This window comes from Podarcis pityusensis (assembly GCF_964106645.2).
Source record: "Podarcis pityusensis genome assembly, chromosome: 14".
Classification (NCBI taxonomy): domain Eukaryota; kingdom Metazoa; phylum Chordata; class Lepidosauria; order Squamata; family Lacertidae; genus Podarcis; species Podarcis pityusensis.
Window position 1 is genome coordinate 26,732,267 of NC_138039.1, and position 17,299 is coordinate 26,749,565.

The 17,299-nt window shown below is 48.4% G+C and overlaps 1 protein-coding gene across 2 annotated transcripts in view; it reads right to left on the reverse strand.

Moving 5' to 3' along the window:
• ADAMTS7 (ADAM metallopeptidase with thrombospondin type 1 motif 7) overlaps positions 1-17,299 on the reverse strand; it is a 69,512-nt gene that overhangs the window by 42,841 nt on the left and 9,372 nt on the right. For both annotated transcript variants that reach the window (XM_080982085.1, XM_080982086.1), the window contains exons 5-15: positions 16,305-16,388; positions 14,254-14,378; positions 13,093-13,242; positions 11,968-12,111; positions 8,963-9,107; positions 7,888-7,980; positions 6,345-6,490; positions 5,098-5,267; positions 3,077-3,210; positions 1,667-1,787; positions 354-598 (exon numbers count right to left, since the gene is read on the reverse strand). In XM_080982085.1, coding sequence (XP_080838211.1) covers positions 354-598; positions 1,667-1,787; positions 3,077-3,210; positions 5,098-5,267; positions 6,345-6,490; positions 7,888-7,980; positions 8,963-9,107; positions 11,968-12,111; positions 13,093-13,242; positions 14,254-14,378; positions 16,305-16,388 — 1,557 coding nt within the window. The remainder of the gene's footprint in view (positions 1-353; positions 599-1,666; positions 1,788-3,076; positions 3,211-5,097; positions 5,268-6,344; positions 6,491-7,887; positions 7,981-8,962; positions 9,108-11,967; positions 12,112-13,092; positions 13,243-14,253; positions 14,379-16,304; positions 16,389-17,299) is intronic.

Below are 17,299 nucleotides of genomic sequence, written 5' to 3' on the forward strand. Positions count from 1 at the left end.
AATCAACTCTTTGTTGGCCGCGAAATAACCTTCCACTCCAACTTGAGCTGGGAGGGGCTGTTTAAACACAAGCCAGGGATGAGCAGATTCCAGGACACAGAATCACTGAGGGCTGAAAATATGCTTATGACCTCGGCAGCCTCACAGCTGCAGTCGGAGAGTGAAGTCTTAACAAGTGCTGCTTTCCCTGATGCCAAAAAGCAGGGCTTTAGGAAGCTGCACCTGTTGAATTTCTGCTTCATGTATCTTAATTAAGTCTGCCCAACTCTGCAGCAGTGAGTCCACGACAGTGGCAGAGACTTGACCCAGAACTCACAGGTTCAAAGCCCAGCACTTGAATCCACTGCAAGTACCTGAATCCACACTGGCTCCTCCGTGGGGCCTGGAGACGTGAGGTTTTCCCAGTTCCCAGTTCTCTCGTAGGTGAAGGTGGTCCCGGCCACCTTGTAATCGCCGTTCCATTGGATGGTCCAGCCGCCATTCAAGAAGTATTTCTCTGGATCTTCGCTTCTCAAGGCCAGGAAATTCTCTGCTTCCGCCACCTCCTCGATTTGGATCTCTCGTGCACCAGCTGGGATGAGCCCAACATCAACGTAGCCTGTTCAGGGGAATCGAACTCCTCATCAGTTGCAGGTTAACAGGACAAAAAGTAATCCTTTCTGTAAAGTGGAGTCAAAGTCCCCTTTTCTGAATGTCACCAGAGTAGTCCCTTCTTGAATGCTCACACCCTTTCCCAGAATGCCTGTCATTCTACTGTGAAAGGAAATGGCCACTGGGAGACCCAGCGCATGACTTTACCAAGGAATATTTTTTGGTGGAGGGGAAAAAGAAGGAGGGATGTTTCTGAACAGAGCACATGAATGGGACAGAGGAAATTCTCCATTTGCCAAAGGAAAGCATGTGATGTGAACACAACACTCATTGGTGGGTAATGGAAAACCTCAAAGAAGCGAGGGACCTCTGTGCGGTCTAGCCTCCTCCACAAAACATTTTGGAATGTTGCATTTCAAAGCTCCCCCGCTGCCCCAATCCATATTATTTGTACCTCTAGCTTACATCAAGTGCACCTATATATCCTTGTCACAGTGCTTCTAATTCCACAAATGCCAAGTTATCTGGAACTTCTCAAAGATGGAAGGGGACTGAGGAGGGAAATGAGCAAGCTGGGTCCAAGAAAGGCCCCATTCAACCCTCCCCACCAACACCCCTCCATCAGTGATGTTGGTAGGTGTTGTGTATTCAGTGCTCTGTGTTTGCCTGAGCTTCAGTCTGGACCAAGGATTCTGAGCCCCTGTGTTCTGATTCAATACATGATATCCAATCACAGAACATTTCAGGATTTGGGCCTCTGCCATTGGCCCTTAAACTCTGAGTCATGATTCGCTGATTGGAAGTTTTGATAGCCAATCATGTTTGGAGTGGGAGTGGCCCAGGCCTTCAGAAATGTATATAAGCAGTTGCTTTGCCCTTGTTGTCCAGTTCTGTTAGTTCAATAAAGGTTCTTGCTGTTATTATATAGTATAGGAACCGACCTATACTTCAGTAGGCATCCATTTATGTTCTGATCCATGTTCATTCATTGCAGGCAGTCCCATTTCCATTTCTATCCTCTGACATCCCACCTTATTCCCAACTGGGCCCTCAAATCTGGCAGAAACATCCTCACCCAGCCCATCGCTCTCCTCAAAGGTCTTCTTGACGGTCTCGCAGGTCGACCCGTCTCCACGGCACACGCCGCATCGATCCTCCACAGCATAGGAGTCAATCTCATAGTCACAACCGACGTTCTGAAAGGCATCAGGGATGGGTGATGGGTTAGCCACCTCCAGAGCAACTGAGGGGAACTGTAGTCCAAAAACCTAGGGGCTGCTTGGGTGGGGTCGATTGGATCTTCACACTGGCTGACTTCTGAGGCGAAAATCCAGGCTTGCTCTCTGAAAGTCCAGGGCAAAAGCTCAAGGGCGCATGCATTTATTACACAGTCACTGGACTTGCAATGTGCAGGATATACATGTATAAAGAGATCATTACATAAATTCTAATAGGCTGCAGGGATGAGGAAAGACAGGCCAGCAGCCACTTTAGACTAGGCTCATGCACTGCTCCAACTCATGAGGAGACCCTCCCCACCCCTAATTTCCTGTTCCTCTCTGAGAAGCCGGAAGAGGCAAAGTATGGATTGCTCTACATCCCCATTCAGCTGTCATCACTTGGAGTGTTTTGAATCCTTCTCTGGCGCACCAGCCTCTCTGATCACTTAATCCACTGGAGTCAGCGACAGGCTATTTTAAAACTCACCAGGGGGACCTTCCTTTATCAGGGAGAGAAGTTGCCAGGCTAGGTTTGGCAGGGGAACTCTGGATTTGTTCCTTTCCTCCGGAAACCTTAGGCATCGTCAGGGTTTGCAAGAAATTCCACGCTTACTGTTTCCATGGTCTCTTTCCACTCACAGAGACCCGGGCAGATTTGGCCACAATACAGAATGTAAAGTGGCTGGGTTCTAGATTGCACCAGTGTTCAAAACTCCCATTGTTCTAGGCGCATTTTGCGACAGGGAATTTCATTAGGGCGAGCCGTTTCTGAGCTCTGGGTGCAATACTGCGCCTAAGATTTCAGATTAAAACTGCGGAGTAGTAGGAAAGAATGACTTTTTCTGCCTCTGGAGAAGAGATCCTCATAAGAATATTAGGGGGTTGGGCAAGGGAAGGAATAGACCATGTGAAAAATGAACATCATATTTTAGCTGCAATTCATTCATTTTCAGCTTTGTATTCTTGTTATAAAAAAGGCACGCCTAGACATTACGTTATTGCGCCCATAACCTAGGTTTAAGGGGCCATTTAGCTCCTTGCTTTCCTATCTCACTGGATTGCACCACCACCTTGGATTGCAGGGCTGTGTCTCTGAAGGCTCTCTTCACCTGACTCACCATGCCCTGCATGTAGAATGTTAGCACAGCACACTTCAATATGCTAGATTACTACATGCAGGGATCTTCTTACAGGGCGAGGGCTAGTCTCTAAACTCTCTCTCTCTCCTTCATCCAGGGAGTCACACTTCCCCAAACCTCTCCTACCTTACAGATCCCATTAATGCACATGTCTCGGCTCGAATTTCCTTCGTGACACGGGGTCCCGTCAATGACAGCGTCGCGGAGCTTTTCTGCAAAGTACTCGTTCTCCGGGCGACAGTGAAGTTCGCAAGGGTTAACTGCGGATGTCAGAGAGAAAAGTCCAGACACTTGACTGCCTCTCTTCTCGTCTCCTCAAGCCGTGTGGCCAAAGAACAGCTTGCCAGCATTAGGTATTCAATACATGAGGTGTTACACATTGCTGGTCCCATGCAGAGATGTGGCGGGCACCCTCACTTTTGATTTTTAAGGTTTTTTTATGCTGACCAGCCTGAGCAGCTGTTTAAAATGGCCATTGATTAGCTAGTCAGCTCAGTGAATGTTTTGTACTGCTTCTCATTTTAAAATATGTTAATATTGCTGTACACTGCTCTGATATCTTACAAAAGGGTCATATAGAAATAATACTTCTATAAATAAACACACATTTATCTGAGCTAAGGCAGGCGCTGACTCTGATGAGATCTTGGCACCTCCTTGAGACTTTCTGTCCACACAAGCACTTGCTGGCTGCTTAAGTTTTTAGCTTGGTGCCTGTGTGTTCACAGCTACAGTATGGATTTTTATTTATTACATTCCATATCCCACTTTTTTCCTCTAAGGAGATCAAGGTTGAAGATGGAAACCTTCACACATCTTCAATACGCAGATGCTTGAAAAGACTTTGACTACCCTAACTGAGTATTGTTGTGAGTATGTAAAGCTAGTTAGATTCTACAGCGTTTTTATTTTCTTGTTTGTAAGACTCAAAAGAAGTGCCTGTTGATTTTCAACATGTTTTGTGTTATTCTTTTAAAATAAACTTTTAAAGATGAACCTGTTTGGTATTTGTGCCTTTTCCGAGGGAATAGCTAAATCCTAGCCTTCCGCTTAGTTACGCTCTACCGTAGAATTTCTGTCTGCAAGTCTGTGGATTCAGCTTGTAGAGGGGGGGAATTGCCAGGTTAATGAGACACACCCTTCTCCCTGGGTTGTGACTCTGGGTTCCCCTGGAACAAAGGGAGTGGTGGCAGCCCTACCGGTGTTATTTCGGCCTGTGTTTGTGAAAAGTAAACCCTCGCCAACCTGCGCAAGAAACCTGGTCTGGCCGGAGAGCAAAGACAGGTGATGGAGGGGCAGTTGGGGGCGAGCGGCTTTACTACATGGTTGTGTCCGTGGTTCTCTCCCTCCTTATTTAATCTCCACAACAACCCTGGGAGGTAGGTTAGGCTGAGAGGCAGTGACTGGCCTAAGGTCAACCAGTCAGTTTCTTGTCCAAGTAGGGATTTGAACCCAAGTCTCTCAGGTCCTACCCACCCCCCACCCTCTCTCTCTCTCTCTCTCTCTCTCTCTCTCACACACACACACACACACACAACCATGAATATAATCCTACTGATGTTATAAATAGATTAATGTGTGTGTGTGTGTTTTGTCTTCTTTGAACTGCTCTGCTATTGCCCGAATAGCAGCGTGGTGCAGTGGTTAGAGTGCCGAAACAGGAATTGGGAGACCAGGGTTCAAATTCCCTCACTGCTAAGAAGCTCACTGGGTGACCTTGGGCTGGCAACGTCCTCTCTGCCTAACCTACCTCACAGAGTTGTTGTGGAGACTGAAAGGGGGGCAGGCAACTGTATAGGCCACCTTGAGCTCCTTGGAGGAAAAGTGGAATAGAAATGCTGCAAATAAGTAAACAAATAAATGTTTTAAATAACCGCAGGAGTAATCGTATAAATTCAGCAGTAGTCAGAGTCCTGGACTGGGGCCTAGGAGACCAGGACTTATATCTGCCATGAATCTAACAGGTGGCCTTGGGCCAGTTGCTACCTCCCTCAGCCTAGACTACCTGCCAGGGTCGCTGTGCGAGTGAAATGCAGAAAACCATGTATACCACATTTTGGAGGAAAGGTGGAATACTAATACATGCATACATGCATAAATACATCTTTGCTGTTTTGCTGGAGAGAGAGAGAGAGAGGTGGACTCACTGTTATTAGGGAGTGGGGTCCATTTGTACAGCTTCCCCTTGTAGGCTCTGCCGTTGAAGCGGCTGCATTGGAGTTGGCGGAAAGAGGGTCCGTCGGAGGGGCAGGGCTTGGTGTTGCAAACCCTGAAGCGCTTCCTCTCCCCCAGGCAATACTTCCCACCGTACTTTGGCCTGAGGTTGGGACAGAAAGACCGATGAACACCCACATTAGGAAGAACTATCTGACCATAACAGCTGTTTGACAGCGGAACATATGACCTTGGAAAGCAGGGGGCTCTCCTTCATTGAAGGGTCTTAAGCAGAGGTTGGATGGCCAGGGAGAAAGGGAACCACATATCTCCTTCTCTCATTATGCTAGAACTCGTGGACATCCAAGGAAGCTGAATGCTGGAAGATTCAGGCCCGATCAAAGAAAAGTCCTTCACGCAACACACAGCATGGGCGCAGCCAGGGGGCAGGGGAGGCAGCTGCCCCCCCCATCAAGTAAATAAATAAAAATACTTAACTGAAAGTAGAAATAATCAGAATACAGTGGTACCTCGGGTTACATATGCTTCAGGTTACATTCACTTCAGGTTACAGACTCCGCTAACCCAGAAATAGTACCACGGGTTAAGAACTTTGCTTCAGGTTGAGAACAGAAATCGTGCTCCGGCGGCGTGGCAGCAGCAGGAGGCCCCATTAGCTAAAGTGGTGGTTCAGGTTAAGAACAGTTTCAGGTTAAGAACGGACCTCTGGAACAAATTAAGTACTTAACCCGAGGTACCACTGTATCTGAAACTGAAATGCTCGCTGATGATGTTGTGGCACATGAAAGGTACTCCCTGATGTTAATTTTTAAATTTAACTTCCTAGTTTTCAAACGACTGAAGATTTCGACAGGTTTTTTCTGAGCACTTGGGCTCAAAAGAAGGTAATTTAAAACGACAGTTGTCGAGACATTTCATTCCGAATCTGCTAGACAGAGGCAGACAGAGGATGAGGACAGGTGGGTGTCCTGCCCGCCCCCCGGCCCGGGCAACATAAATCCTGGCTACACCCATGGTGCATAGTTAACCTATGGAACTCCATCCCACCGGAGGCAGTGATGGCCACCAACTTGGATGGCTTTCAAAGAGCATTAGACAAATTCATAGACAGGATGCTGGACTAGAAGAATCACTGGCCTGATCCACCCGATGCTCTTCTCATGTTCTCATATGCCCCCCTCGCTCGCCCCCACTGCAAGCAGAACGGTCAGTCACTTACGTGGGGCTGTTGCACTGCCGCTCGGCGTTCTGTACGCCCGCCCCACAAGTCCGAGAACAGGCCGCCCAGGAACTCCAGGCTGCCCAGCCTCCGTTGATGGACTCGGGGCGGTATCCCATATGGACACATTCCCCATTGAAGCACCACTGTGGAGGAAGGGAAGGAGGAGGAGTACATCAGATGAGGCTGGCCTGTACATCCAGGCTCAGACAAAGCCTTCTTCCAACCTGGTACCATCCAGATGTTTTGGACTACATCTCTAAACTCTAACAACTGTAGCAGAACTTCAATACCTTAGCAATCATATAAATAGACACGTGTGTGTGTGTGTGTGTGTGTGTGTGTGTATGAGGAAGATTCTGGGCTTCATGTTTGGGGAGTTATTTTAGAAAACCCACAGGCAATATCTGAAAATGCAAGCCTGAAGCAGGCAGTTTGATCATTTTCCCTCGAACGGTCTTCCTAATTAAGTACAATGTTTTATCCGCAAACCAGCAGAGCATGACTCACAAATTCTCTTTAACTCGTGACAGCTTTAAAAGAGGGGAAATTATGTCCTAAAAGCCTCACGACCAGAACAAATGGCATGATCCGAACCTAGAAGCTAATAGTAGAATAAAACCATTATCGTAGCCTAGAGAGCACTTTTTATGAGGTGACTCATAAACCAAATTAATAAAATAGATGTAATAAACATTATGTCCAAATGAAAGGTTGTAGAGCAGTGAGTGAGCTCTCAAGTTTGCAAAAGTCTTCATGAGGCTGGAAGCTTTCTTTAAAATAAAAAGAAGAAGAAGAGGGGGTTGCGGAAAAAAGGATTTTGTGGATTTTGTAAAAGCAGCCTCTCAGCCTGCAGTTTGGGATAGTTTTAAGGCAGAATTGGGAGAGGGCCCTGACAGATTTAATGAAGGCAGCCTGTGGCTGGTGTGTGAACATCTCAGGTTGCACCCAAAGCCAGCGGGAGGAAGAAACTTGAGATGCTCTCCTTTAAAAAAATAAAAACAATAAAGCCAAGAGTAATTTGGGTTCCATCTCCAGCTCTAATTGGAACGCTCTTTCTTTGCAGTGGAAAGAAAGGAAAGAGTGGCTGTCTGTATATACTGAGCAAGAGTGCATTTTATAGAGCCAAGTAGAAGCCAAATCCGGCAGTGGGAACACAAAAAGCTCCCTTAAACCAGGTCTGACCACGCATCTATCTAGCTCAGTATTGTCTGCACTGAGGGCTTATTCACACACACCTTTTGCCCTGTACTTTTCAGGCACAGCTCTGCACTTTAAAGTTCCATATCAGAGTGCTCCGGTTTTTTTCGCCCTGGAGTTTCCCCCGTGAAAACCTGCCCTTTAAAGCAGAAATGGCGAGGCGCTTCGGCACAGAGCTTTAAAGTAGCATGGACCATGCCTGGAAAGCGTGGAGGAAAGTAAAATCTCCTTAAGTTGCAATAACAGAGGTAGCCTGTGCTCACTACCCGGTGAGCTTCATGGCTGAGTGAGGATTTGAACCCATCTCCTAGTCCAGAGGAGCATGGGTTTGCAGGGGAATTACCTTGCCTTCGTCGCATTTGGTGCCATCGACCGCTGCGTCCAGCTTGGAGTGACATGTGTTCCCCACGGAGCACCACAGCGTGCTGCAGACACTCTGTAAGACGAGAAGGCAAAAAAAAAAGAGGTGAGGAGTTTTTTTCTCCTTATGGGTGGAATGAGCCCCACACTGCCCTACAGAAGAGAAAAGGGGAGAAGCTCCCACTTATTCCTTTCTCATCTCCAAATCCAGGCAGTGCAGTTTCCCTGCCAACGTGGCCCCCAACACTCTGGATTCTTTTTGACAGTCTTGTGTGAACCAAAGACCAATTTGAAAGGAGCACAGTAAGAAAGGCAATGAAATTGGCATTCTTTACATAGAACCATCAATGTATAGATGGTGCTTGATAAAGTAAAGACAAGCGAAAATGGACAGGTCCCTGTTCCAAAGACATTACAATCTAAGTCAGCCTTCCCCAATCGGGTGCCCTCTAGATGTTTTGGACTACAACTTCCATCAGCCCCAACACAGTGTGACTGAGACCGATGGGAACTGTAGTCCAAAAGATCTGGAGGGTGCAAGGTCGGGGAAGGCTGGCCTAAACTTTCATGGTGTGGGAGGCTAGCATGGGAAAGGTGAGCATACAGCAGAAAGTGGGGGAAGAGGAATGGAGGAAATGCTTGTGTGGTGTAGTGGTTAGAGCACCAGACTGGGACCTGGGAGGCCAGGATTTGAATCCCCCACTGGGCTGTGGAGCTCTCCTTCATTGGCAGTTTTTATACAGAAGTCGGATGGCCATCTGTCAATGATTCTTTAGCTCTGGTTCCTGCACTGCAGACGGTTGGACTAGATGACCTTTGGGGGTCCCTTCCACCTTTACAGTTGTGTGCTTCTATGGTCACAGTACTGGCTCTACCAGGGGTGAGCTGCTTACCCAAATCTTGGCTGAACTGGCCTCCTCTCCACTGAAGTTTCCTTCTGGAGAGAGTTTCTTGGACGAGATTAGACCCCACCCCACCTGCATACCCTGTTTGGAATTTGATGCTGCTGCTGTATCCAAAATAACTGGGGAGCCCCCAAGGCTCCAGCCCCTCCTTACATCCATATCTTCACAGTAGGTGGAGTAGGCACCATATTGGAGCCGGCACTGGTGGCTGACATCGTAGAGGACTCCCGGAGGGATGGAGGGGAAGTCGATCACATCTTTGGCCGGTGGGTCGTCCAGGCAGAGCCCCCAGCCCCGGCTGTGGAGAGAAAGACCCAAATAAAAGGGGTGAACACAAAGCTATGGGTTGCTGAATTAGCCAAAGGCCTGGGAGAAGGGGAATGTTTTCACCTGGTACCTAAAGATATGCAACAACGGCTTTATAGGTCAAAACCAGCGCTCTGAATTGGGCCTGGAAACAAATTGGCTGCCAGCGCAGTTGGGCCAGGACTGGTGTAATATGCTCAAAACTGTCTTGCCCAAGTGAGCAACCAGGCTGAAGTTTCCCAAAAGTCTTCAGAGGCAGCCACACATATAACATGTTGCAGTACAGTGGTACCTCGGGTTACATACGCTTCAGGTTACAGACTCCACTAACCCAGAAATAGTACCTCGGGTTAAGAACTTTGCTTCAGGATGAGAACAGAAATCGGGCTCCGGCAGCACAGCGGCAGTGGGAGGCCCCATTAGCTAAAGTGGTGCTTCAGGTTAAGAACAGTTTCAGGTTAAGAACAGACCTCTGGAACGAATTAAGTACTTAACCTGAGGTACCACTGTAATCTAACCTAGGTTACCAGGACATGGATGACAGAAGTTAGGCTATCGCTGTCTGGATAGGGGCAGAGTTGGGCCACCAGCTGAAGCTGATGGAAGGTACTACACGCCAGCAAAGCCACCTGAATTTCCAGCTTGGCTTGAGTCCCAGGACCTCTTATCTGACACAATGGCCTCTGCAAGCAGACCTCGAGCCTTTAGGCAGGGTTCCACCTCATTCCCAAGTGAGCCCAAGGCAAGGCCTGAATGGCTTGGCTCATTCGCTGCCTTGGAGCCACGGGCCTGAAATCTGGGCTAAGGTGCTGGTTGCTTGCTCTGTCACAAGAAATAGCAAGAAAAGGGCTGACAAGCAGCTGGACTGCAGCTGCTGCCCTCACAACCTCTGTGGTTCTTTTCTACAAGAGCCAAAGCGGGGAAGAGCAGCTGGGCCAAGCAGGAGCTGACAGACAGACCCCCAATCCCCAGGCGCTTGGCTTAAGTGCCCTGGGGGGAGGCAGGAATTGGCAGCAAGGAGGTGTTAAAAATAAACAATGCCGGAAGAAAGAATTTGGCACAACCTTTCCAAGAGGACCAGTCTCATCTGGGACAGGGCTGGAGTCTACACTAGAAGCACAGGGCCAAGGCAGAGCCAAGCCCCTCCTTGATCAAGGCTTTAACTGTTTATCTCTCATTCATGTAACCCACACACTGTTCAATTCTGAGTGTTGACCCACATACGGCCATCCAGTGATGTAGTGTTATGCGACCCCCGAGTCAAAGAGATAAGTAACTATTCAACCTTTAGAAGACACCTGAAGGCAGCTCTGTATAGGGAAGGTTTTTTTAAAAAATATTTAATTGTTTTATTATGTTTTTATATATGTTGGAAGCCACTCAGAGCGGCTGGGGCAACCCAGACCAATGGGTAGGGCATAAATAGTAAAAAATACTATTGTTATTAGGAGGGACGCAGGTGGTGCTGTGGTCTAAACCACAGAGCCTAGGGCTTGCCGATCAGAAGGTCAGCGGTTTGAATCTCCGCAACAGGGTGAGCTCTCGTTGCTCGGTCCCTGCTCCTGCCAACCTAGTAGTTCGAAAGCACATCAAAGTGCAAGTAGATAAATAGGTACCGCTCCGGCGGGAAGGTAAACAGCATTTCCGTGCGCTGCTCTGGTTCTCCAGAAGCGGCTTAGTCATGCTGGCCACATGACTCGGAAGCTGTATGCCGGCTCCCTCGGCCAGTAAAGCGAGATGAGTGCCGCAACCCCAGAGTCGGCCGCAACTGGACCTAACGGTCAGGGGTCCCTTTACCTTTACTATTGTTATTGTTGTTGTTATTGAATAGGACATCCTTATTTTCATCAGATAAATGTTGGAGGGTATGGGATCAGGGTGAGGGGCAAATTTCTGCAGTGGGGTCCCCGCCTCAAGCCTCCTAGAACTGCCTCATCAGCATGAAAAGGAAACTTTTCAGCCACTGTGTGCTTCAAAGTTAAGCACTGAGAACCAAGAAAAGACAGGTGGGCCTTCCGTTTCAAGAGAGTGGGGTGCAAGTTCTCCTATGTACCATGAAACTTCAATGAAAACACAACTGAAGTCACCTGAAAGAAGATCTTGAAGCTCCCCAAATAATTTGCCCGTGTACGTGCACAGAAAATAGTAGATCCAAGTCTATTTTTTCCAGCCAGAACTTGCCAGAACTCAGTTCCGGCACCTCTGTAGAGGGCACCACTGCCATTATAAGAGAACAAGGGAGGTGTTCATGGTGCGTTCCAGCACCTCTTTTTCTAGAAACATAGCACTGAGCAGAACTACCTGAAAGGCAATGCACGGAGATCTGCCCTGGTCATTATTATTATTGTATATTTATGGGATTATTGCATAATCTTCGAAATGGCATAGGTGTGAGCAGGCACAGGTGTGACTATCATTTGCAGTGTGCCATTCCTGCAGAAGTCCATGGCTTGTGACTCAGTCGGTAGAGCATGAGACTCTTAATCTCAGAGTTGTGGGTTCAAGCCCCACGTTAGGCAAGAGTCCTTGGACTAGAGGACCTTCGCGGTCTGTTCCAACTCTACAGTTATATGATTCTATGGTTCATAATTCAAAAACCACCATGTTAAAAAAAAGTTCAAAAGCCTAAAGGGGCATTGACTGCAGGAGCCCTCTCTGCTGATGTCAGCACCCGAGAGGGTCTGTAGGGAAGGAGACGATCTTTCAGGTATTTGGGGCTTAAGCCGTTTCATTGACCCAAATGACCCAATGCCTCGCCCCACCCCTCCAACACACACAGAGTAAACAACGACCCCTGCATCACAGCCACAGCTATCGAGAGCTACGCCAATGGTAATGGCCCCCAGACTTACTCGAGGAAGCGGGTGATGTACTCCCTGCTGCAGTGGGACCAGGTGAGTGGCGAGGTGTCGTACAGGAGCTGTGGAGACATGATGAAAGGTCTTTTCCCAACTGGCTCACAGTCATTGCCGCTTCCGTCATGCTGAATCCCAAAACTGTAAGAGCACAGCCCCGCAAAGGGGGAGGTGAGCCACGCGCCCAGAGACACGACCGCAAAGGAGCTTCAAGGGGGCACCCCAAGATCTGGGACGGAAGCCAAATTCGCATCCACACACCCCGGGGCGGGAGTCTTCCCTCCCCGAGCCTTTGAGGGATCAGCCTTGGCCGACCGAGTGCTCTCCAGAGGGGTTGAGACTACAATTCCCATCAGCCCCAGCCAGCAGGGTCATGTGACACTGGGGCCATGCTGTCTGCGGGAAGAGGGAGGTAGTAGGCTCTATATCAGGGGTTGGGAAGGTTTACCGGCCATGGGCTGGATCACTCCCACAGAGATTATCCGTGGGCCGGACTGGTGCAGCGTGATGCTGGAAATTGCATCTGTGCATGTCCATGGCGCCAGAAATTGCTTCTGTGCATGCCCAGATGCCGAAAATCACGCCTGCGCCGAAGCGCTTTTCGGCTTCTAGACATGCGCAGACGCGATTTCCAGTATCTGTGCGTGCGCAGACGCAATTTCCGGTGCCACTCAGCAAGTCCCCGTGCTGAACCAGTTTAGCGCAGTGCGTGGGGGACTCATCGAGCAGGCAGCTTGGTTCAGGGGCGGCTTGTGGGCTGATAAAATGGTCTTTGTGGGCCGCATGTTGCCGACCCCTGCTCTAAATGCAGCATTCCCAGACCCGGTGACCTCCAAATGTTTTGGACTACAACTCCCATCAGCCCCAGCTCAAGCAGGATCTGAGCACAAGAACCTTCTCCCCTCCTCTGTTTTCCAGCAACTGGCATTCAAAAGCATTGCTGCCTCCAACTGTGGAGCATGGGCATCATGGCTAGTAGCCATCAATAGTCCTCTCCTCCACAAATGTGTCAAACCCATTTTTCAAAGCATCTAGATTGGTGGCCATCACTTTATCCTGTGGGAGGGAGTTCCACAGTTTAGCTATGCATTGTGTGATCAACGAGCGCTGCCCCTCCAGTACCTGTGTCCAAGTTCGTGAGCCACAGTGAAGGCCAAAGGGAGCCCCGTGTCCTCGTTGATGTTGCAGCTCCTGTGAGGCTGGCACATGCCGGAGACGTGAGACAGGCCGAGAGTCTCACAGGGACGGTTCATGGCGGCACAGAGGTCTTTCCTTCCCCAGGCAGGCAGGAAACACACACATGAGGGAAAAGAGGCAGCAATCAGCCTGGTGTGTTTGCATAAAGGGTTGTGCAGAGGTTCTATCACATCCGCTGTTAATTGCATATTCATTCCAATCTGAGTAGATAACAGCCAGTGTAATGTAGCTGTTAGATTGTCGGACCTGGGAGATCAGGGTTCGAATCCCCACTTGGCCAGGAAGCTCACCGGGTGACCTTGGTTCAATCCCTCCCCCTCAGCCGAAAGTATGTAGGAGGATACTTGAATTGATAATGAAAAAATTAACACACTGCTTGTGTATTGTGTACTGCATATGAAACTTAATGTACCACTGGACAAGTTACTGTAGCTATATGTCGTTTTTGTATTTACACGAAAACCAATAAAAATTATTTGTAGGGGGTGGGGTGGGGAAGACAAGCAGGAGAACCATGTACACTGCCTTGAGCTCCTTGCAAGGAAAATATCATCATCATCATCATCATTTATTATTTATACCCTGCCCATCTAGTTGGGCTTCCCAGCCACTCTGGGCAGTTTCCAACAAAATATTAAAATATTAAAAGATGCTATATATATGTAAGAAATAAAACAAACAAACCTGGTGCCCTCCAGATGTTCATAGAATTGTGTAGTTGGAATGCACCCCCAAGGGTCATCTAGTCCAACCCCCTAAAATGCAGGAATCCTGCCCATAGCCGTCCCTGGGTGGGCTTGAACCACCAACCTTCTGGTTAACAGCCAGATGCACGGACCCAATGCACCACACAGGCTCCATGTTGTATGATGCCTCCAGCTCTCTTTACCACCCCAATCGCTGGCTCTGCCAGCTGGGACCGAAGGGATCTAGAAACCTACGACATCAGTGGGGAACCACATGGGATGCCCTTGTTCGTAGCTCATGGACTTACCACTCAGAGACCTAAGAAAATGTTGGGCGGTTTATAAATGCCTTCAAAGAAATGTGTGGTAGCGCCAGTGCAGAGCCTGAGCAGAGCTATACCTTGTGAGCAGGACAGCCACGTCGTGGTGCAGCGGATGGTCGTCCCCCTTCACATTGATGGCCTTCTGCCATTTGCAGAAACTCCTCAAGGTGTTGTCTGCATGGTGAGTGATTTTCAGGTCGTCCTACAGAAATGGAGATGAGATACTTTAGTCCAACCCCACCTGTGCCCAGTTCTGGGCATCACTATTTAAGAAGGATGTTGACCAGCTGGAAGGTTTTGCACAAGAGGAGGACCAGGATGATCAAGGGCCTGGAAGTCAAGCCTTATGAGAAACAGTTGAGGGAGAAGGGTATGTTTAGTCTGGAGAAGAAGAGACTGAGAGGAGGTACGATAGCCATATTCCAATATCAGAAGGGCTGCCCGCCACATGGAAGATGGAGCAAGTTCTGCTGCTCCAGAGGGGAAGACTGGAACCAATGGATTCAAACGACAAGAAAGGAGATTCTGACTAAATATTAGGATAAAATTTCCGTTAGCAAAAGTGGAACAGACTCCCTCGGAAGGTGGTGGACTCTCTCCATCAGTGGGGGTTTTTAAGCAGAGGTTGGCTGGCCATCTGTCAGGGATCCTTTAGCTGTGACTCCTGCACTGCAGAGTGTTGGTCTACATGACCCTTGAGGTCCCTTTCAGCTCTTCAATTCTATGATTCTATGCTTTGCGTTGTATTCCTGTTTAGCATTCCATCAAGACACACTTTGGGGGCATTCCCATTACTCTGTGTCCTCCACCTTATTATTTAAGGTAAAGGTAAAGGGACCCCTGACCATTAGGTCCAGTCGTGGCCGACTCTGGGGTTGCGGCTCTCATCTCGCTTTATTGGCCGAGGGAGCCGGCGTTTGTCTGCAGACAGCTTCCAGGTCATGTGGCCAGCATGACTAAGCCGCTTCTGGCGAACCAGAGCAGCGCACGGAAACGCCGTTTACCTTCCCTATTTATCTACTTGCACTTTGACGTGCTTTCGAACTGCTAGGTTGGCAGGAGCAGGGACCGAGCAACAGGAGCTCACCCCGTCACGGGGATTCGAACCGCCGACCTTCTGATTGGCAAGTCCTAGGCTTTGTGGTTTAACCCACAGTTCCACCTGCGTCCCTGCACTCTGTATCCTCCACCTTATTATTTACAAAGCTCCTAATAGGGTCAGACACTAAACAGGCCTTTGCCAAGCAGCTGCACTCTCCAGACATTTTGGACTATGATTTCCAGCAGCCCCGGCCAGCGTTTCAAGAGATCCTGGGCCTCGTGTATCGCATCACTGATGTGCCTATTGGTGTCATTGCCCTGAGCATCATCTCTTGCCGTTGGTCCAGCCCTGCCTTGAAGATTCCCCCTCCCCAATAATTGCATGCATAAGCACGCAATACAAGCACATAACATCTCCTCCCAACACACCCCAGCAGCCTAATCTGCACAGAAATGCACACACCCATAGACAAATTAGAAGACTCGTGCATGAAGGACCCTCACCGGTGCAAACCACCGCCTTTCTAGAAACACTTCCTGCCTTTCACAGAGGCAGCGCTCGGCTGACAGGGGAAGCCTGAAAAAGCCACTGAAATTGCTTCAGGGAGAAATTGCTATGTGGTCTGCGGGTTGTGCAGAGAGGCACCTAAATTCCCAGAGGCCTGTTCAACCTAATTGCAGAAAGTTGCTCCTATATCCTGTGACGTGCTGGCAGGAACAGAAGGTGTACTAGCTGACCTCAGAATCATAGAATTGTAGAGACAAGAGGGACCCAAACAGTCATCTAGTCCTACCCCCTGCAATGTAGAATTCACAGCTAAATGCTTCTGTTATTATTATATTTCTTTATATACCACATTTTCCCCAGACCAGAACTCAAGGCAGCTTACACAAATAAAAAACAATGCAGATAAAATGCAAAAAGCTAAAAGCGTATAGAATGCAATTGTTAAAAAGTAATTAAACTAATAAAATAATAATAATAATAATAATAATAATAATAATAATAATAGTAATAAACAACACCTGAATCAATTAAAATACAGATAATGAAAACAGCACAGCAGTATTAAAAGCCTCTTTGTACCTCTTCTTCTTCCAGGAAGATAAGGCGCACAATGGAAACATGGATAGGGTTCCCAATGCTGGCATCGTGGAACATTCCGGCCACCTGCGCCAAAGGAGAAACAGAGCTGATGAAGGCTCAGGGGGTGGAGGGTGGCAAGACCCCGCTATCACCACACTCCCTTTGTAACTCGCACTCATTCATTGGATTTATATCCCACCTTTTTCTCCAAGCAATACATGCTTCTCCCCCTCCTCATTCAAACCCCTGTGAGGTAGGCTGGACTGAGAAAGGCAGTGGCCGGCCCAAGGTCACCCAGTTAGCTTCATAGCCAAGTGGGGATTTGAACCCTGGTCTCTCAGGTCTTAGTCTGGCATTCTAACCACCATGCTACACTTGGTCCTCAGAAGATCAAGGCTGGTGTTCAACGCAAGTCCTGCTCAGAGCAGACCCACTGAAGCTGATGAACCCGACATAGGGCTCCTCTGGGGAAAGCGGCAGTTTGGCGCTGAATTGGAATAAACAGCAATAGGATTTTACACAGATTGCCTTTTCTTCTGATTTAGAGTTAAGAAGTGATAAAAATTTCACACACAGTTACAGTCGTACCTTGGAAGTCGAACGCAATCTGTTCCGGAAGTCTGTTCGACTTCCAAAACGTTCAGAAACCAAAGCATGGCTTCTGATTGGCTGCAGGAAGCTCCTGAAGCCAATCGGAAGCTGCAGAAGCCCCATTGGACATTCAGCTTCCAAAAGAACGTTCGAAAACCAGAACACTCTGGGTTTCGATTGTTTGATCGTTCGGGAGCCATTTGTTCAGGAGCCAAGGTGTTTGAGATCCAAGGTACGACTGTATCTATAAAAATGTTACATTAATATGAATGTTACTAATATATAGAAATCAGTATCAATTCATTTTTCTTCTGACACACTCTCCCTCACAGTCTCTGGGTTCTCGCCCAAGGTCCAACAAACTCTCAGTTCACCCACAAAAGTCTCACAACAGCAGAGATCAC